The sequence below is a fragment of the Xenopus laevis genome, chromosome 7L (assembly GCF_017654675.1).
Source record: "Xenopus laevis strain J_2021 chromosome 7L, Xenopus_laevis_v10.1, whole genome shotgun sequence".
NCBI classification, from domain to species: domain Eukaryota; kingdom Metazoa; phylum Chordata; class Amphibia; order Anura; family Pipidae; genus Xenopus; species Xenopus laevis.
The window spans coordinates 23,890,254-23,908,122 of record NC_054383.1 but is presented as its reverse complement, the minus strand read 5'-3'; the positions used below and the strand labels follow the sequence as shown (position 1 = coordinate 23,908,122).

The 17,869-nt window shown below is 40.8% G+C and overlaps 1 protein-coding gene across 1 annotated transcript in view; it reads left to right on the top strand.

Annotated features, from left to right (window-relative positions):
* Positions 1–17,869, top strand: part of pdcd11.L (programmed cell death 11 L homeolog) — a 42,652-nt gene that overhangs the window by 18,821 nt on the left and 5,962 nt on the right. The window contains 15 exon segments of the mRNA NM_001128623.1: positions 1,115–1,285; positions 2,656–2,875; positions 3,241–3,396; positions 4,484–4,599; positions 5,980–6,494; positions 8,286–8,348; positions 8,890–8,974; positions 9,726–9,815; positions 9,906–10,008; positions 12,346–12,523; positions 12,662–12,715; positions 13,093–13,218; positions 14,506–14,628; positions 14,772–14,934; positions 17,053–17,175. Coding sequence (NP_001122095.1) covers positions 1,115–1,285; positions 2,656–2,875; positions 3,241–3,396; positions 4,484–4,599; positions 5,980–6,494; positions 8,286–8,348; positions 8,890–8,974; positions 9,726–9,815; positions 9,906–10,008; positions 12,346–12,523; positions 12,662–12,715; positions 13,093–13,218; positions 14,506–14,628; positions 14,772–14,934; positions 17,053–17,175 — 2,286 coding nt within the window.

The following is a 17,869-nucleotide window of genomic DNA, read 5'->3' as shown; positions in this document are numbered from 1 at the left end:
ATGCATTTGTAGAAACCTCTCTATAATAAAATGTGGATTTAAAGGGGTTGTTCACCTTCAAACATTTTTTTTTCAGTTGGTTTCAGATAGTTCACCAGATGACTTTCTATTTGTGTCTGTTTCTCTAATACTGAAGTGGAAAGTTTCACTTTTCACGATCTTATGTCCTTCTAAATCAGCTCTGGGGGGAGTGGGGTCACCGACCCTGTAAAACTGCTCTAAACTGATACATTAGTTGATACATTTCTTATCTTTGTCCCTGCTGAGCAGTATCCCTGAGTTTCATTACAGGCAGCTGTTAGAATTGATAAAATAGTTGCTAATATGCCAAAGATGCTGCTGAGAAATGTGTCAACTAATGTAGCAAATTTGTAACCGTTCAGAACCTGAATTCCTGAGCTGCCAGAGACAATAACATACAAACGTTTGACTTCAATTCTGCTAAAACGGTCAAAAATAAAACATGGAAAGCCGTCGAAAAAGTCTTTATTTCTAGTGAAGGATTTGAAAATAACTCAACTGGAAAAATTGTTTAGGGTCAGGGCACACAGGCAGAGGAAGTCGCCTGAAGTTGCCTGACGAGGAAACTTCGGGTGACTTCGGAAAACGAATCACGCCGAATGCCACCCCCCCCCCCCGGCGATTTACATTTTAGCCGTTGGGAAGGCAGGGGAGGCAGTTCGGGGGGAGATTAGTCGCCCCGAAGAAGAGGAGATTTGTCGCCTGTGTGCCCTGACCCTTACAAGGTGAACAACCTCTTTAATTTCACATAAATAATCTTTTTAGGGTCCCAACATTGCTTTCAAAGATTAGGAATAAACTTGCTCACTCAGTGTGTCTTGTGCCTTCTGCTACCCCTATTGTAATTCTTGCTGTAGGCATGGCAACACTGATAACATCACTGTATGGCAATGCTACAATGCTTTCTGCTTTTTCTTGCAGTTGCTTCTCTTTGATGCCCAGGGCATAATCCTATGTATACAGCTTTGATTTATTTTGTATCCATAAACATTATGCTTCAAGTTAATGGTGATCCTTTCCTTTAAAAAAAAAAGTTCTTGTTATTTCAGTAGATAACTTCTTGTTGGTTTAGTCCTTTACAAGTTTGGTTCAGATATTAACAAAGAAATCTCTTCTGATTTCCTCTGTTGAGAAAGGATCGTGTGTAAAAGTCATCTCGGAGGTGCAGACAGGGATGCACCTGACTGGCTTTGTGAAAAGTATCATGCCATATGGTGTCTTTGTGGAATTCCCTTACGGCCTGTTTGGATTGGTGCCCATGTCCGTAAGTAATGGCAGTTTGCGTCTGGGGAGGGGGGGAGGGAGGGATGTCAGGCTGTTGAGTGATAAACAACTATTTTAATTGACATTCTGCAAGCTGTAAAAGAAGACAAACATCTGCAGGAGTTGGGGGAGGGCAGTCCAGTGGGGCTTACTAATATTGTTTTGCAGAGCAGAAAAAAAGAGATGAAAGAACTGAGTGACTGATCTAGGTGTCATTGAACATATGCAGACAGCAGGAAAGGAATTAGGGATTCACTGTGCAATGCCGGGAGATCGGTGCCCTCAAAACAACGTCGTGGAAGTGGAACCTCCAGCCCCCAAGTTGCTGTTGTGAATAGCTGTTAATTGAATTCTGGGAAATGTAGTGCAGCAAAGAATTGTCATATTGCACCAGAAGTGCTGCAGATTGGACATTTCTTTTGTGCAAGGGTGAAGACACAGCGCTACTAGCAGCAGCTACTTGTCACAGCTACATAATAGTCCGTAGCGATAACTGGCTTTGCGGAGATTCTACGTGTGTTTTAGCAGAAGCAATTCTCAATATTGTTTATGGCAGAGTATTTTTTTTTAGCCACAAAAAGTAGCTGCTACTTGTAGCAGCTAACTTTTGTGGCTACAAAATGCCAAAATACAGTATCTTCGCAAAGCCAATTATTGTCTATTCTGTAGCTGTGACAAGTAGCTGCTACTAGTAGCTCTGTGTGTTTTCACCCTAAGGGTCAGAGCACACGCTCAGATTCCGAGATATTAGTCGCCCGGCACAAATCTCCTCTTCTTCTGGGCGACTAATCTCCCTGAACCACCGGCTAGAATGTAAATCACTGGCGGGATGGCACTCGGAGTGATTCCTTTTCCGAACTTGCCCGAAGTTTCCAGCAACTTCGGGCGACATAGGAAAACAAACCGCGCCGAGAGCCATCCCACCGGCGATTTAAATTCTAGTCGTCGGGAGGCGGTTCGGGGAGATTAGTCGCCCCGAAGAAGAGGAGATTTGTCGCCCCCAGCGACTAATCTACCCGAATCTGAGCATGTGCCCTGACCCTAAGAGTGGAACTTTGCAAGTTAAAGGGTTATGGCACTTGGAGTGACAAGTGCTGCAAATATCCCTTGGCCCTCACCGGTGTGACTTTTTTGCTCGACCGCAAGCAGCAATGCCCTTGGCATCTCTTCAGCAGACTTACAAGGTGATGCTCACTGTTCTGCCAAGCTTCTGCCAATATGCACAATAGGTCCCCATTGATGATAATTTTTGTGTATAAATTCTGCTGTGAATGTGTATGCTCAGTGCACTTGTTGTACAGCATTCAAATTAATTTAAAAAGTCACTTGCTTCACCTTTAAGTTTAGTAAACTTTTTTTTTTTTTGAATAGGAAATATCTGACAAGTTTGTGACCAATATCAGGGACCACTTTGTTGAGGGCAACACTGTGGTTGCCACTGTAATCAAGATGGACGAAGAGAAGAAGCGGTTCCTGCTGACTCTGAAGATGTCTGAGTGTGCTCCCGATGATTATTCCATTGAAGGCCTGTTCCTTCTGAGCCAGTGTTTCAGTGAACTGCAGCTCATGAAAGGGCTGCTCGCTAGGAAAGGTAGGGCTGCTTTATACTGAAGAACAGGGCATTGGATAATGGGGCTGCTTGACTGGAAAATGTAGATCTTAAATAGGGTTGGGCAGTTGGTGGCCCTGGTTTCTTAACCCAGGGTCCGCAGATTTGCTGGACCCCATCTATATTGATTCTGGAACATCTGGATACCTAAGGTTAAGAAACAGGAATAATGATGGAAATGTAATAAACGTTGCAACCAGTTCTAGAAACTCGCTAAATGTATGGTTGCTATGTGTTACTTTACCTTGTGCAAAGCTGTGAATTATATGTTGCGAGTGCCAGTTTTTTTAAAAAAAAGAAAAATGAATTACTATTTTCTCCCCATATATCGTTGGTTATGATATTAGGAGATCCAGAGGACGAGCTAAGTATCTACACACTGATCGCAGGACAAAAGCTCACTTTGGTTGTTGAGAATGCAGAGGAGAATGGTCCCGTCCAGTTCAGCGCTGGCAGCATTTCTGGGGCTCAGACTGTATCAGCCACCCAGTATCACATTGGAGGTAGAAACCTAGACTTTATTTTATCATGATGGTAGCATTGCTACGAAGACACATTGCTCAGACTTATCTCTAGCTGTAATGTATTGCATGTACATATAACTGGGTTAAAGCTTTCTGCGTTGAGGAACAGAAAAGCAGAGATCCGCATATAGAAATGCTTTTATAGACCATTCATGCAAATATTTGTGGTCCTGTTTTCCCACTGCAGATTTATACACAGCTGACGTGTCAAAAATACATGAAATTTTTGGGCGATTACCCATGATCACTATATGTCATGTGTTTTACATGCATTGATTCCAGCTAATGTGAAGGGGCAGGTATAGTTGGGCGCTTCATCACCCACGGGAGAGGAGATTTTCCATTGTGCTATGAAACTCCCCAGGTGACAGATATAGATAAAATGTTGGCTCCCACTTGTATGTATAAAAACAAATCTACAGAAGTGTATTGTGTTCCTCAGAATTTGCTGTATATAGAAGTCACAGTCTTATTATTACTAGGAGCACATCTAGAATATTCTCCAATACCAAGTACAGTATAATTAAGTCAAAACATCTCCCATCCCTGACTTTCTTTCTAGATGAAAGAAATACTGTCATTTTTTTCCCTTTAGTATTTGTTATTTAAAACAAACAATTTTGTCATATTCCTGACATATTCCTTGTGGGTTGAAGGGCCACGCTAGGGAGAAATGATGATGTTGGGGCACAGCTTGGGTTGGGAGAGAAGGTTGAAGTATGGGGAAAGACAGGACTGGGAAGGGGGCAAATACCTGTGGTTCTTAAGGAGTGAGAATGAAAACAGAGCTGGGAGCATGGGTTCTAGAGAGGATAAACATGAAGCATCTGGTGCACACAACTACACTGCAATTAATATTCTGCTTTGTCCACCAGATACAGCAGTAAAGTCTGCTTCATCGGCACATCCCATAGTTGTATACAAGCAAAAGCATTTGTAATGCAGCCATTTTGTAATGACCAGTCCTTAGAAATACTTGCCTAATGGAGGAAATGTTGTTTTGGATGGTTTCTATATTTTTATTAACCTTGAACCTTACAAATTATACATGTTGTCTTTGTTGCAGATAAAGCACTGGTCGCTGGACAGAAAGTCAAAGCTGTGGTTTTACATGTTGATATGCTGACGTTGCATGTTCATGTATCTCTAAATCAAACGCTGTTGAAAAAGAAACAGAATGTGGTAAGTGTGTTTGGCTTGGTGTTTTATTTTGTGATAGGGCATGCTGGGAACTGTAATGCTGTAACAACAGGGTTTGTTTCAACAATAACCAGTGGCATGGTTTTTTTTTTTTTTTAAAGCCAATGGCACAATGAGGGTCTTGTTCTTTGTTCCTCGTGGTTGTGATCAATGTTCCCACCACTTTCTTTGAGTTGTTTCCCTTTGATGTGCATGGAAAACATTGTAGGTCCGCAAAATGAACCCATGCAGTGACCCACAGCTTATTTCATGTATATCAGAGGGCCGTAGACTGGGAATGTAACCAGTGGTAATAGGTCGCTAGACCGGGATTGTATAGGTTGTTATTGGTTGCCAGATTGGGAATGTATTGGTTGTTATGGGTTGCTAGACTGGGTATGTAACATTGTTCTGGGCCAATAGAGACTGGGTATGTATAGGTTGTTATGGATTGCCAGACTAGGAATGTATTGGTTGCTAGACTGGGAATGTAATGAATGGTTATGGGTCACTAGACCGGGAATGTAGAGGTTGTTATGGGTTGCCAGACTGGGAATGTATTGGTTGTTATGGATTGCTAAACTGGGAATGTATTGGTTGTTATGGGTTGCTAGACTGGGAAGGTATTGGTTGTTATGGATTGCTAAACTGGGAATGTATTGGTTGTTATAGGTTGCTAGACTGGGTATGTATTGGTTTGTTATGGGTTGCTAGACTGGGAATGTATTTGTTGTCATGGGTTGCTAAACTATGAATGTATTTGTTGTTATGAATTGCCAGACTGGGAATGTATTGGTTGTTATGGGTTGCTAGACTGGGAATGTATTGATTGTTATGGGTTGCTAGACTGGGAATGTATTGGTTGTTATGGGTTGCTAGATTGGGAATTTATTGGTTGTTATGGGTTGCCAGACTGGGAATGTATTGGTTGTTATGGGTTGCTAGACTGGGAATGTATTTGTTGTTATGGGTTGCCAGACTGGGAATGTATTGGTTGTTATGGGTTGCTAGACTGGGAATGTATTGATTGTTATGGGTTGCTAGACTGGGAATGTATTGGTTGTTATGGGTTGCCAGACTGGGAATGTATTATTGTTATGGATTGCTAGACTGGGAATGTATTGATTGTTATGGATTGCTAGACTGGGAATGTATTGGTTGTTATGGGTTGCTAGACTGTGAATGTATTTGGTGTCATGGGTTGCTAGACTGGGAATGTATTGGTTGTTATGGGTTGCCAGACTGATGTAGCCACGTAGCAGTGAAACTCAATGTAAATCATCATACAGCAACCACACAAATGCGAGTGAGTGACTACGTACCGTTCATAATAATGGTTCAATTCTAAATATAAAAGCTTTCTTTTGTGTAAATTCTCTGCAGCCGAAGATGAATTCATCCCACTCAGCGGATGTGCAGCACGTGGCAGAAGAATTTGCTGTTGTGTCCTTCGCAGACTCTGCTCATCTAATTGCGGTTCCCGTGTCTTCTCACCTTAATGACACTTTCCGTTTTGAGTCTGAAAAGCTGAAGGTGGGAGAGACCATCTCCGTAATTCTAAAAACAACAACTGTGAATGAACACGGCCTTTTGCTAGCAGTGCAGAATAAAGCTGCCTCAAAGACCAGCAAAAACCTCGGCCGAACAACCCAGTCAGCTATGAGGGTCCGTGGTGCAATTTCACATGGTTTGAAAATTGGAGATCTAGTAACTGGAACAGTGAAAAGTATAAAGCCCACACAAGTGACCGTCTCCATAAATGATAACGTATTTGGCTTTATCCATGTTTCCCAAATAATGGATGAAACCCCGCAGGGTTGTTTCCCAACCTCCAAACTCAATCCAAAGCAAGAGGTGACTTGTCGAGTTATTGGCGGAAGAGAAGTGAAGACCCACAGGTAGGTTGCAGGGGATTTTTTTTTCAAGTTTCTTTGTAGAACACAGAGCACCAAACATCCTGCCTCGAAAGGGAGCAGAGCCTTGATTATGGGCAAACAACATGGGTGTTTGTGTGCCCAGTTTTGTTTTGGTGTGTTGTGCTGCTTTGTGCCTCACCCCAAATGCGCTTCAGTTGCATTGCATAGGCACGGCAGGACAACCCTATCATTGGACAGAGGCCATTGTTTTGTGAAGCTGTGAATGCCCCTTGAATCTGCCACAGCTAAAAGCACAGTAGCTTATACAGCCATATGAATGCCAGTCTACCCTGTAAGTGGGAGTCTGGTGCATACATTTAAAATGTGGCACAAAAAAACAGAACAAATTGCATAAAATCTGTATGGTTTCCACCCAATCCACTTGCAAACATATTGCTCCGGTGCATATGCAATCTTTCTGTTTTCTCGATTCCTGCACCAATCGTATATATTAATTATAATAAAATAATTATAGGTCTTTCTCTTACAACTGTTTCTACCCCTCAACTTTTTCCCCCAATGTATACATTTACCTATCTTGCACCAGTGCTTGGAGTGAGTCTTTTTAACTCATTCAGCAATACATAGGAGGTGAAGTTTAGAGCAGAGAGTGAACTTAAGAGGTTGATAATGGGGAGTACAAGTCGGTGGAATAATTTATTCTTAAAGGAGTAGGAAAGTCGTTTACAACTTGGGGTGCCAAATGTTTTACCCCAAGTGAATGTATTTACTTATCTGAAACCCTGGGCCGGTGCTCCTATCGGCAGAAAACTGCACCAGCCCGGGGTTATTCCAGCGAGCACCAAGGATCACTTCTCTTCCGGCTTCTTCTTTCTTCAAATTTCCTGGGGCAGACACATGCACAATAGAATGAAAAAGTCGACTTTTTAGTTAAAGTTCGGCTTTATACTCTAATGCACAGCCGCAAGAAGAGCGAAGATGCCGGAAGAGAAGCTCTCCGTGGTGCTTACTGGAATGACCCCGGGCCCGTGCAGTTATCTGCTGATAGGAGCACCAGCCCGGGTTTCAGGTAAGTAAATACATTCACTTGGTGGTGCCTAACATTTGGCCCCCAAGTGATAAAAGGCTTTCCTTTTGAGGAAAGTAAGACCGTAACTTGGCCTTCACCTGTGACATTTCGAGCTTTGAGTTTTCCAAACTTGGGGCCAATAGGGTAGGATTTGAGCTGAATCTATAGCAGGGTCACAACAATGTTTGCCTGAAATTTGTTGTGGGTAAAAGGAGGCCTTATCAAGTGGACTTGCATGAATTCTGGAAAGCACTCTTAAAAGGGTTTGTGCTGAAGGTGAGTTTTGAATGCAACAAACCTCATTGGGGTGGGTGGGTCTGCAGTTAAAACAATTGCTAATTTGGAAGATCCCCTAGAGATTTGTAAGGCTTGAAGGTGTCCTGTGAATGTATATCTTGCAGAGGCAAACAGAAATAAAATAAATAAAATCCATTTGTTGCATAATAAATAGTATGGTATTTATAGCAGACATTTTCAGCAATCCGATTCCTGCTGCAACTGTTGTTGCCTTACTATCCACAGTATCCAATGTAGCTTCCTCACTTACCCAGTGTATACACCTTTACTCCTGTAAGGGGCCAGGGGCTGTTGCTGCTGTTTTTACCCCACTTCTGCTAGAAATTTCCATTCGGTTGGTGTAATCAGACTCCGATATCCTTTGGAAGAGAAATGTTTTGTTTCATCAATAATCTATTTCGTTTCAATATCATAAACCAACACTTTCTTTTATTATTTTGTGACAGATACCTTCCAATCACACATCCTGATTTCATACATTCTGTTCCTGAGTTGAGCCTTCTCCCAGAGTGAGTATATCTTCCTTTTCTGCTTTAGAATCACTGTGTGCAGGGTTACAAAATGTCAATTTTTTCTTCCGCTAAACTTTTATCTTTCTTTTGTGTAGAAAAATAAAGAGGTGCTCAAATGTTAGCTCTGCTGCAATTAAAGAGCTTTTATCACATATCCACAAAAATAGTAACAAATGGCACACTCACTTCAATGCTTCTGCTTCAATTCAAATCGTGTTCTTTTTATTTCGGTGAGATCAATAAGCAAACGTTTTGGGGTCAAGCCCCTTCATCAAGTGCTACTTACAAACAGTGTTATTGAAAAAGGGTGCAGGGTTAGCCTAGATCAGAGGTTCCCAAACTGGAGAGCTGAAAGCGGTGAATAGAGGGGCCCATGGTGGGGCCCATAGTCCATACTGATTTTCCGACCCAGAACTACAGCCTGGTGATGACTATGACAAAGTTCTTAATTAGGGTACAGATATATAAAAACAAAGTTGATGAGATCCAACATGTTTAAAAAACCTCTGGTCTTGATATATTTTTTTTTGTTTTGCAGGTTAATTAACACTGATAATGTTCCAAAGCCAAGAGCACTGAAAACATTCAACCCTGGTGATAAGGTTACATGCTATGTAAATAAGGTAATCCCCTCTAGGACATATAATGCATTTTCTACTGTTGCTGCTCATGGCTCCGTATAGCTCCTTTAGTTATGGTCCTGTTTGGTATGGCCATGCCTGCTATGAGTTAAGAGCAGTAATATGAACCCTTCCAACAAAGGACCTGGCACCAGAAGGTTTTCAAATGATTACAGCTAACCACTGGTGTTTGTTTGCTGCTTTGGCTCATTTCTTATGAATTCAATCCGTGATCAGCGATATATTTTTTTGGTGGATTTTAAGCAGTTGTAGACCTGTATATGCTGTAAAGCGTTATGTTCCAGATCAGGTGTCACAGGCACTAAAGCAGGTTTCCTAACTTTTTTTTTTTTTTAACCCATGAGATACATTCTTATGTGAATAAAAGAGGGAGAGCATAACAAGCATGCAAAAAGTTCTTGGTGGTGCCATTTATGCGCTGTAATTGGCCCCTATGTGGACTGGCAGCCTCCGTAAGACTCTGTTTGGCAGTACACCTGGTTTTTATGCAACTAAAACTTTCCCCTAAGACAGGAATTCAAAATTAAGCACCTGCTTTGAGGTCTCTGGGAGCAACATCCAAGGGGTTAGTGATGGTTATACACACAAGTACAGCCTGCTCAGGCCATAGAGAACAATGACTTCCACTGTTTGAGAGATTTTTAAAAAGCAGGGGGTGTGGATTAATTCCAGTGATGAGACCTTTAGAGACGCTGATTTCCTTTGCTTTTTATTTCTTACCTCCCCTGTACAGTTTAACACAGAGACAAAATATCTAGAGGTGGAGATCACACCAGAAATCCGTGGGAGAATTGAGCTTCTGCTTCTTTCCCAGACCCCCAAGGTTTGAAAAATCTTGTTGTTTTTTTTTCTTTATTTCTTATACTTCACAATGTCTGAATAAAAACACCAATTGTGCTCATGTTCTCCATAGAACTTAAAGCGTCCAGAAAAACTATTCAAGAATGGCCAAGCCTTGTCTGCAACTGTTGTTGGACCGGACGCCGTTCACAAGCACCTCTGCCTTTCATTAACAGGTACTTTACACTTACTAATACTTCATCTTGAGTGGTTGTTGTTACCAGGAGCAGCTTCCTCCGACAGCTAATCACTTTAAAGGGGATGTCCACAATCAAAGAAAATATGATTCTAAATAACTTCCCAATATACTTTCATTAAACATATTAATTTGTTTTAATGCTATGTATAAATGTGATTGCTATTGAAAGCATTATCTGTCTGGCTGGTTATAGTTTGTGCACTTCTGGATGTTACTTTGCAAACAATGTAGCAGAAGCCAGCTGATCTGGAGGAGAATAGATTTTTATATTGATTCAAGAATCCGAACCATAGAACAGAGGGCTAAACAAATACTGCTGTCGGTTATAATTGCATTTACAAACTGTTAAATTATTGATACCGTATCTACTCTATTAAGCCGAGTTTTTCAGCCCCCAAAATATGCTGAAAAACTCAACCTCGGCTTATACTCGGGTTTAGAGCAAAAACGGTCGCCAGCGTCTAAGAATAGTCGCTGGCATCCAAAAACGAGACGCTGGCACCTCCAATGGGAGCAGAAACCCTCAATTTTTTGATTGAAACTTACCAGAAGCTGCTGCATTTCTCACTCTAGGCTTATACTCAAGTCAATAAGCTTTCCCAGTTTTTGGAGGTAAAATTAGGTACCTCGGCTTATACTCGGGACGGCTTATACTCGAGTATATACGGTACTGTGGCATAACTAGAGTCACGTGGACTGGCTGCAGGATTTGCACCTGGGAATCCCTCCAGAGGGTTCGAATTTAGCTGCAAAGTAATGAAAACCATACACAATGTTTAAGGGGTTGTTCATCTTTAAATTAACTTTTCGTATGATGTAGAGAGTGATATTCTGAGATAATTTTGCAATTTGTTTTAATTTTTTATTTGTGTTTTTTTAATTATTTAGATTTTTATTAAGCAGCTCTCCAGTTTGCAAGTTCAGGTAGATAGGCTCCAAATAAACCTGGCAAACATGCATTGATTTAAATGAGAGACTGGAATATGAATACTAGATGAGTAATAAAAAAGTAGCAATAACAATACATTTGTAGCCTTACAGAGTATTTGTAAAGCTGTAAAGAGTCGGAAAAACTATAAATAATGAAGACCAATTGAAAAGTTACTTAGAATTGGCCGTTCTATAACATACTATGGGTCAGGGCACATGCTCAGATTCGGGGAGATTAGTTGCCCGACAACAAATCTCTTCTTCATCGGGGCAACTAATCTCCCCCTCCTGCCGGCTATAATGTAAATCGCGAGGCAACTACGGGCGACTTTGGAAAATGATGTGCTCCGAGTGCCATTCTAGCCGGTGGGTGGCAGTTTGGTGAGATTAGTCGCCCTAAAGAAGAGGAGATTTGTCCCTGGGTGACTAATCTCCCTGAATCTGAGCATGTGCCCTGACCCTAAAAGTTAACTTGAAGATGAACCAACCCTCACTCTTCTGTGTCAGAAGATAAGATATCCTTACTCATTATGTGACTTCTACATCATTTTGAAGGACAATGAAGCATCACCCACAATACTTCAGTATTGAGATTGACGTTTGTTTGAGCACTAAAATGCTGCAAAACTAGTGGAGTATGCCCTTCTCCTGTCCCAACTTCCCAGTCACTTGAAAGGGACGTGGCAGGCCTGTAGGCAGGTGTTTCTCTGAAATGTGTCCTACTTATTAAAGGAAAAATGAAGACCATCCAAAAATTAGGCTAGACATTGTGGACTTTGTGTTGGGATTATGTACCATCCCAAAGCCACAACAACCCTTTATCAGTAAGGATCTCTCCGCCTTCAAAGCTCCTTGTCATCTATTGTTGCTGATTCACAGCACATCCTCGGGGTGGTTACTGTTTCTGCTTAGAGACCGGCTCACAATATACAGATTCGTATTGCACCGCAGCATGTAAAGCAGTGCATTTTGCATTATAATTAATTAAAATCAGCCTTGAAGCATCGGCATCTGTCTGATGTAAGATCACTTTCTGCTATTGTAGTGATGTTTTCAACAGCAGCAGCAGCCCCAAAGCTCAGTAAGTGGCCACTGGAAATGAAAAGATGATCTAACAAGATCCAAGATTGGTATCTGCTGTGGACAAATTTTGAAGGCATAGGTCATAGGGCTGCTGAATACAACAAACTGTACAGCATTTCTAGCCATATATGTTTTTTAAGATTTAGCTCTCCTTTAACTGAAAAGCCTCCCATACAAAGAAATGCATGCACCAAAGGCACAAAGGGTAAAATCTGCACCAATTTTTGGAGCATTGTGTTTAGCCTGATTCTGCCTCGTGATTTACTGGGAATGACCCCTGTCTTTCTCTGCCATCTTGTAGGTATCCATTCATTGGAGGAAGGAGCTGTGACTGTGGCGTGTGTGACTAAGGTAGTAAAGGGCTCCGGGCTGACACTCTCCCTCCCGTTTGGAAAGACTGGAAACGCCAATATGTTTCACTTATGCGACAAATACGCAGAAGCTTCATTGGAAAAATTCACCCCTGGGAAGTTTGTCAGGTAAGAAACCTCATTGCAAATTGAAGTGGCACCTGCTCCCACAATATCTTGCAGCTTTCCTTTTATAATGGTCTGCAACAGTAATCTCATCACAGTACAAACCTTTTAATATGTATATTCTTTTATTTTATAATACAGGTGTGCTATACTGTCTAATTCAAAGATAGTTAAGGTTTCTCTCAGGCAGTCCAGGTAAGTTCTCAAAATGTTTTACTCCCACACCTTGTCTTATTCCCTTCCCTTTAGATTGTAAGCTCTTTTGCACAGGGCCTCCCTCACCTTTTGTCCCTGTATTGGTTGTGATGTAAGTAACTCCATGTGTTCTATATAATTCATGTGATTTAGTTGTATAAACACATTTTCTTTACAGCGCTGCGTAATATGTTGGCGCTATATAAATACATGTTCATAATAAATAATAATAATAAATACATTGTTCCTGTCCCTTTGGTCATAAAATATTCTAACTGTCTTCTATGCAAACTTGTTAATGCATTGTATTGGTGTTTGTGTTCATGTAATAGCCTCTGCTGTTGACCATAAATACATGTACTTTTTTTTCCCAATAGGGTAAATCAACAAGCGCAGAGCAGTGCAGTTGACGAGGATATCGCTTCCATAGATAGTCTGGAAGAAGGGCAGTTGGTTAGTGGCTTTGTGAGTGCCATTACAGAAAACAAAGGAGTGTTTTTCAGGTATGGTGCCTTGTTCTTCTTTTCACTCTCCTTGATGTTTTTGACAGCTGGCAGTCCAGTTGTTGAATGCTGCTATATTAAAGGGGTTGTTCATCTTTGAGTTAAAGGGATACTGTCCTGGGAAAAAAACATGACTGGGGGCAGCTGGGAAATTGACAAAATGTCTAGCCCCATGTCAGATTTCAAAATTGAATATAAAAAAAATCTGTTTGCTCTTTTTGCTCGAGTAGCACTATTAACTGATGCGTTTTGAAAAAAAAAAACATGTTTTCCGATGACCGCATCCCTTTAAGTTTTAGTATTATGTAGAGAGTAATGTCCTGAAACAATTTGCAATTGGTTTTAATTCTTTTTTTATTTAAGGTTATTTAAGGTTATTGAGTTATTTAGCTTTTTATTCAGCAGCTCTTCAATTTGCATTATAAAAATCTGGTTGCTGGGTCCAAATTACCCTAGTAACCATGCATTGATTTAAAAAAGAGACTGGAATATGATTAGCAGAGGACCTTGCTAGAAAGAAGATTCATACAAATTAGGGATGCACCGAATCCACTATTATGGATTCGGCCGAACCCCCGAATCCTTCCCGAAAGATTCGGCCGAATACCGATCCGAATCCGAATTTGCATATGCAAATAAGGGGTGGGAAGGGGAAAACATTTTTTACTTCCTTGTTTTGTGACAAAAAGTCACGTGATTTCCCTCCCGCCCTTAATTAGCATATACAAATTAGGATTCGGATTCCGTTCGGCCGGGCAGAAGGATTCAGCCGGGCAGAAGGATTCGGCCGAATCCGAATCTTGCTGAAAAAGGCCGAATCCTGAACCGAATCCTGGATTCGGTGCATCCCTAATACAAATTAGCAAAAACGATACATTTGTAGCCTTACAGAGCATTTGCTTTTTAGATGGGGTCCGTGACGTCCATTTGATAGCTGGAAATGAGTCCGAGGGAAAAGGCAAATAATTATAAAACTATAAAATAAATAAATAAATGAAAACCAATGGAAAAGTTGCTTAGAATTGGCCATTCAATTACCAACTAAAAGTTTACTTAAAAAGGAACCACCCCCACAAATGGTTGATTTGTAATTTTATTTTAATTTCTTTTTATTTCTGTATTTGACATGTTTGTTAAAAACAATAAATATGATTTTTTTTTTTTTTTTTTAAAAAGTGAACCACCCCTTTAACACACAAAAACAAGGGACTAAAGCTTGTGAACTGTGATTGAATGGAAAAAAATAATAAAATTGAATTAACTTCTAGCATTTTGTCTTTCCTCCAGGTTATCCAGCTTTATTGTGGGACATATCCAGTTCCAGAACGTCACTAGTTATTTTGTTTATGAGCCATCTGCATACAGTAACTATATCCCAGAAGGCACCCTGCTTACAGCCAAAGTCCTGTCGTATGTATTCATTTGTGTATATTTCCATGGTGCAGCTCACTAGAATGTCAAACAGATAGGCGTGTGTATGTATATAGATATTGTTTGTTTTGCATAATGCTGGATTATGTGGCTCAAGTATATGCCATCCTTTGCTTTTACAGTATCGACCCTGATAAGAAACACGTGGAGCTTTCGCTTCTTCCCACCGACACCGGAAAGCCTGACGTCGTACCAGAATCTGCTGGATTCAGCAAAAGGAAAAATAAGGCGTCGAAAAAGACACCGACAAAAAGGAAAAGGGAGAATTTAGAAAAGGGCTCACAGGTATATCATTTGTTAAATAGAGTACTTCTGATTTATAGAGTTTACAGCCCAAGGCACAGCGGGATTAAAGGAGAACTAAACCCTAAAAATGAATAGGGCTAAAAATTTCATGTTTGATATACTGAACTTATTGCACCAGCCTAAAGTTTTAGCTTCTCAATAGCAGCAATGATCCAGGACTTCAAACTTGTAACAGGGAGTCACCATCTTGGAAAGTGTCTTTGAGCAGCTGTTGAGAAGCATAAAGGGGACCCGTCACCCAAACAAAATTATCCAAATCCTATTTTATCATGTTAGTCAAGCAAAATTAACTTTAATTACACTGTATAAATTACTTGAATCTTGTTTCCATCAGTCTGGGAACTCATAATTATAGCAGCCAGGAAGGCGCCATTTTGTGGACACTGTTATTAAGGAAAGACTTGTATCATCTCAGAATCTTGTTTGTGCACCAGGGGACAGGGACCCAATGTCCATCCCCATGCCCTGGTTACACAATTAAATCGTTAAGAGAGCTGGGGGAATGTAGGGAGAGCGGTGACATCTAGGAAGTGCTGAATGGAAAGTGAAAGTAATTGCTTGCCCCGCCTCTATGCCTAGGCAATACTTGATTGACAGCTGATATTTTTAAATGAGTTTACAACAGCTATGAATGCTTTTGGATTTCATATTTAATTTAAGAAGGACTTTTAATATATAGATTTTTATGTCTGGGTGACGGGTCCACTTTAAGCTTAGGGGTCATTGCAATTTATCAAGCAGAAAATAAGGTTGGTCTGTAATATAAACTGATTATGAAATTCTGATGCTAATTGCACTGGTTTCTGTGTTGCCATGTAGTAATTATCTGTATTAATTAGTAATCAGCCTTATATTGTGACATTTCTATTCTATGTGTACTGTATATTGTGAGTGGGTCCCTAAGCTCAGTAAGCACAGAGCATGTGCAGTGAATCAGCCGAAAAGAAGGTGGGGAGCTACTGGGGCATCTTTGGAGACAGATCTTTACTGCTAAAGGGCTGTGGTTGTCTTGGGCTGGTACAGAAGCACACAGCATAATGTTCAACATTTCTAGCTACTTCTTTAGTTTAACTCTCCTTGTCCTTTAAGCAAGTTAAATGGTTCACATGATTTTTTCTGGGCTTCATTCTTGGGCCTCCTTGACTCAGTCCATTGATCTATGGCTTAGATAATACAGGAAGATTAGTAGCAGTGACATGTATCTAAAGCTGGCCATAGACGCAAAGATCTGATCGTACGAATCGAGGATTCGTACGATTTTCGAACCGTGTGTGGAGAGTCCCGACATTTTTCGTCCGGCGGAGATCGGTCGTTTGGTCGATCGGACAGGTTAGAAAATTTCTGTCGGCTGCCGATAATATCTCTGCGTGTATTGCCGATCATACGATTTTCAGTGGGAGACTGTCACTAGCTTTGGTTGGACATAGATATCGTATGATTGCTGTCAGGGGCAGAACATTGCTGATCTGTTCTTTAACTAATCTGACTGGTAAGACTTTGATCTGAATGGTTAGTGGTGGGTCGGGAGATGGGAAAATCCGATCGTACGATGATTCGTACGATCGGATCTTTGCATCTATGGCCAACTTTAGACCTTCTTTCTAACCAGCTACGAGTAACAACCACTTGTTTAGCTTATCTGCTGTTTATTAGCATTAACTATTAGTTGTGCAAATAATGTTGTTTTTTTATGGCCTTAAACCTTTTATACACTAGCAAGTGAATCGTTTCTCATATACAACCAATCAGCCTACAACTGGGCCATGTTGTTGGTAAACCAGGCAACAGGATATTGGGCAGTGTGCCCCAACTATTTGCACAGATATGTCAGATTGCTGTGGAGGTATAGCCACAGTCTGTCATTGGGTTGGCTAGTTGTGTAGCTATTACAAGGAATGCATCAGGCCTGGACTGGTAGTCTGTGGGTCCTGGCAAATGCCAGAGGGGCTGTTGGAAGATGACACAGACACTATTTATTGGGCCTATAGGGGCTGTTTGGGTCTCTGTGTACTTGAAATGCTAGGGCCAATTTTGAATCCCAGTCCAGACCTGGAATGCATGATCACTATAACTAAATTAGGGTCTGTTCACTTTCAGGACACTGGTCTAAAGAAGAAAAAATCTCACAAATCTATAGAGGATGATGACAGTGGAGTTGAAGTTTACTGCAGAGAGGAAGATGCAGAGGATAAAACAAAGAAAACACAGCAGCAGTCCCAGGTAATAGCCTGCAGATCCCTGTATGATTGTAACCACAGAGAGAGATTGAGCTTTATGCGTTTAAAGGGCAAATAACCCTTAAAATCAAGATGATCTGATGGGGAAAATAAATTTTTTACATTCACAAGTACATATGTCATTTACCAAACTTTGATACAAAGCAAGCTTTTTGCCATTATTTCTAACTGTGTTATTAACCAGAAAGCTATTATATGTCCTCGTAGTGGTAGAGAGGCTTAGCAGTGTGATCTACAGTAGGTTTATGGGGAGGTAATTTATTAAAGCCCAATGTATTTCTGTACCAGACTATATTGCTAGGAGGTCATTTGCAGTTTAAAATACCATTTTGCCAGCTCCGTATATTTCCAGTTGACTGATATATGTGTTGCAGGTTTGTATATATGGCAACACATTGCAATAGTTAGAGCACTGCCCACCACAACATTAAAACACACTAAGGGTATTGGCACATGAGCTGTTTCATCTGCTGCCATCCAGCAGAAAATTGCGAAGGTCAGCGGCAGACAAAAACCTGGATGTCACTGCTCCTGATGTTTATAAATTGAAATGAAAATCAGTTGAAAACTTGGTAAGAAAAAGAGAGCATAAAAAGAGTTGCGTCATTGCATATACTTTTAAAATGCAATGCTGAACTAACAGTGTGTGTTTGGTGTAAATGGTGCCATAGATTTTT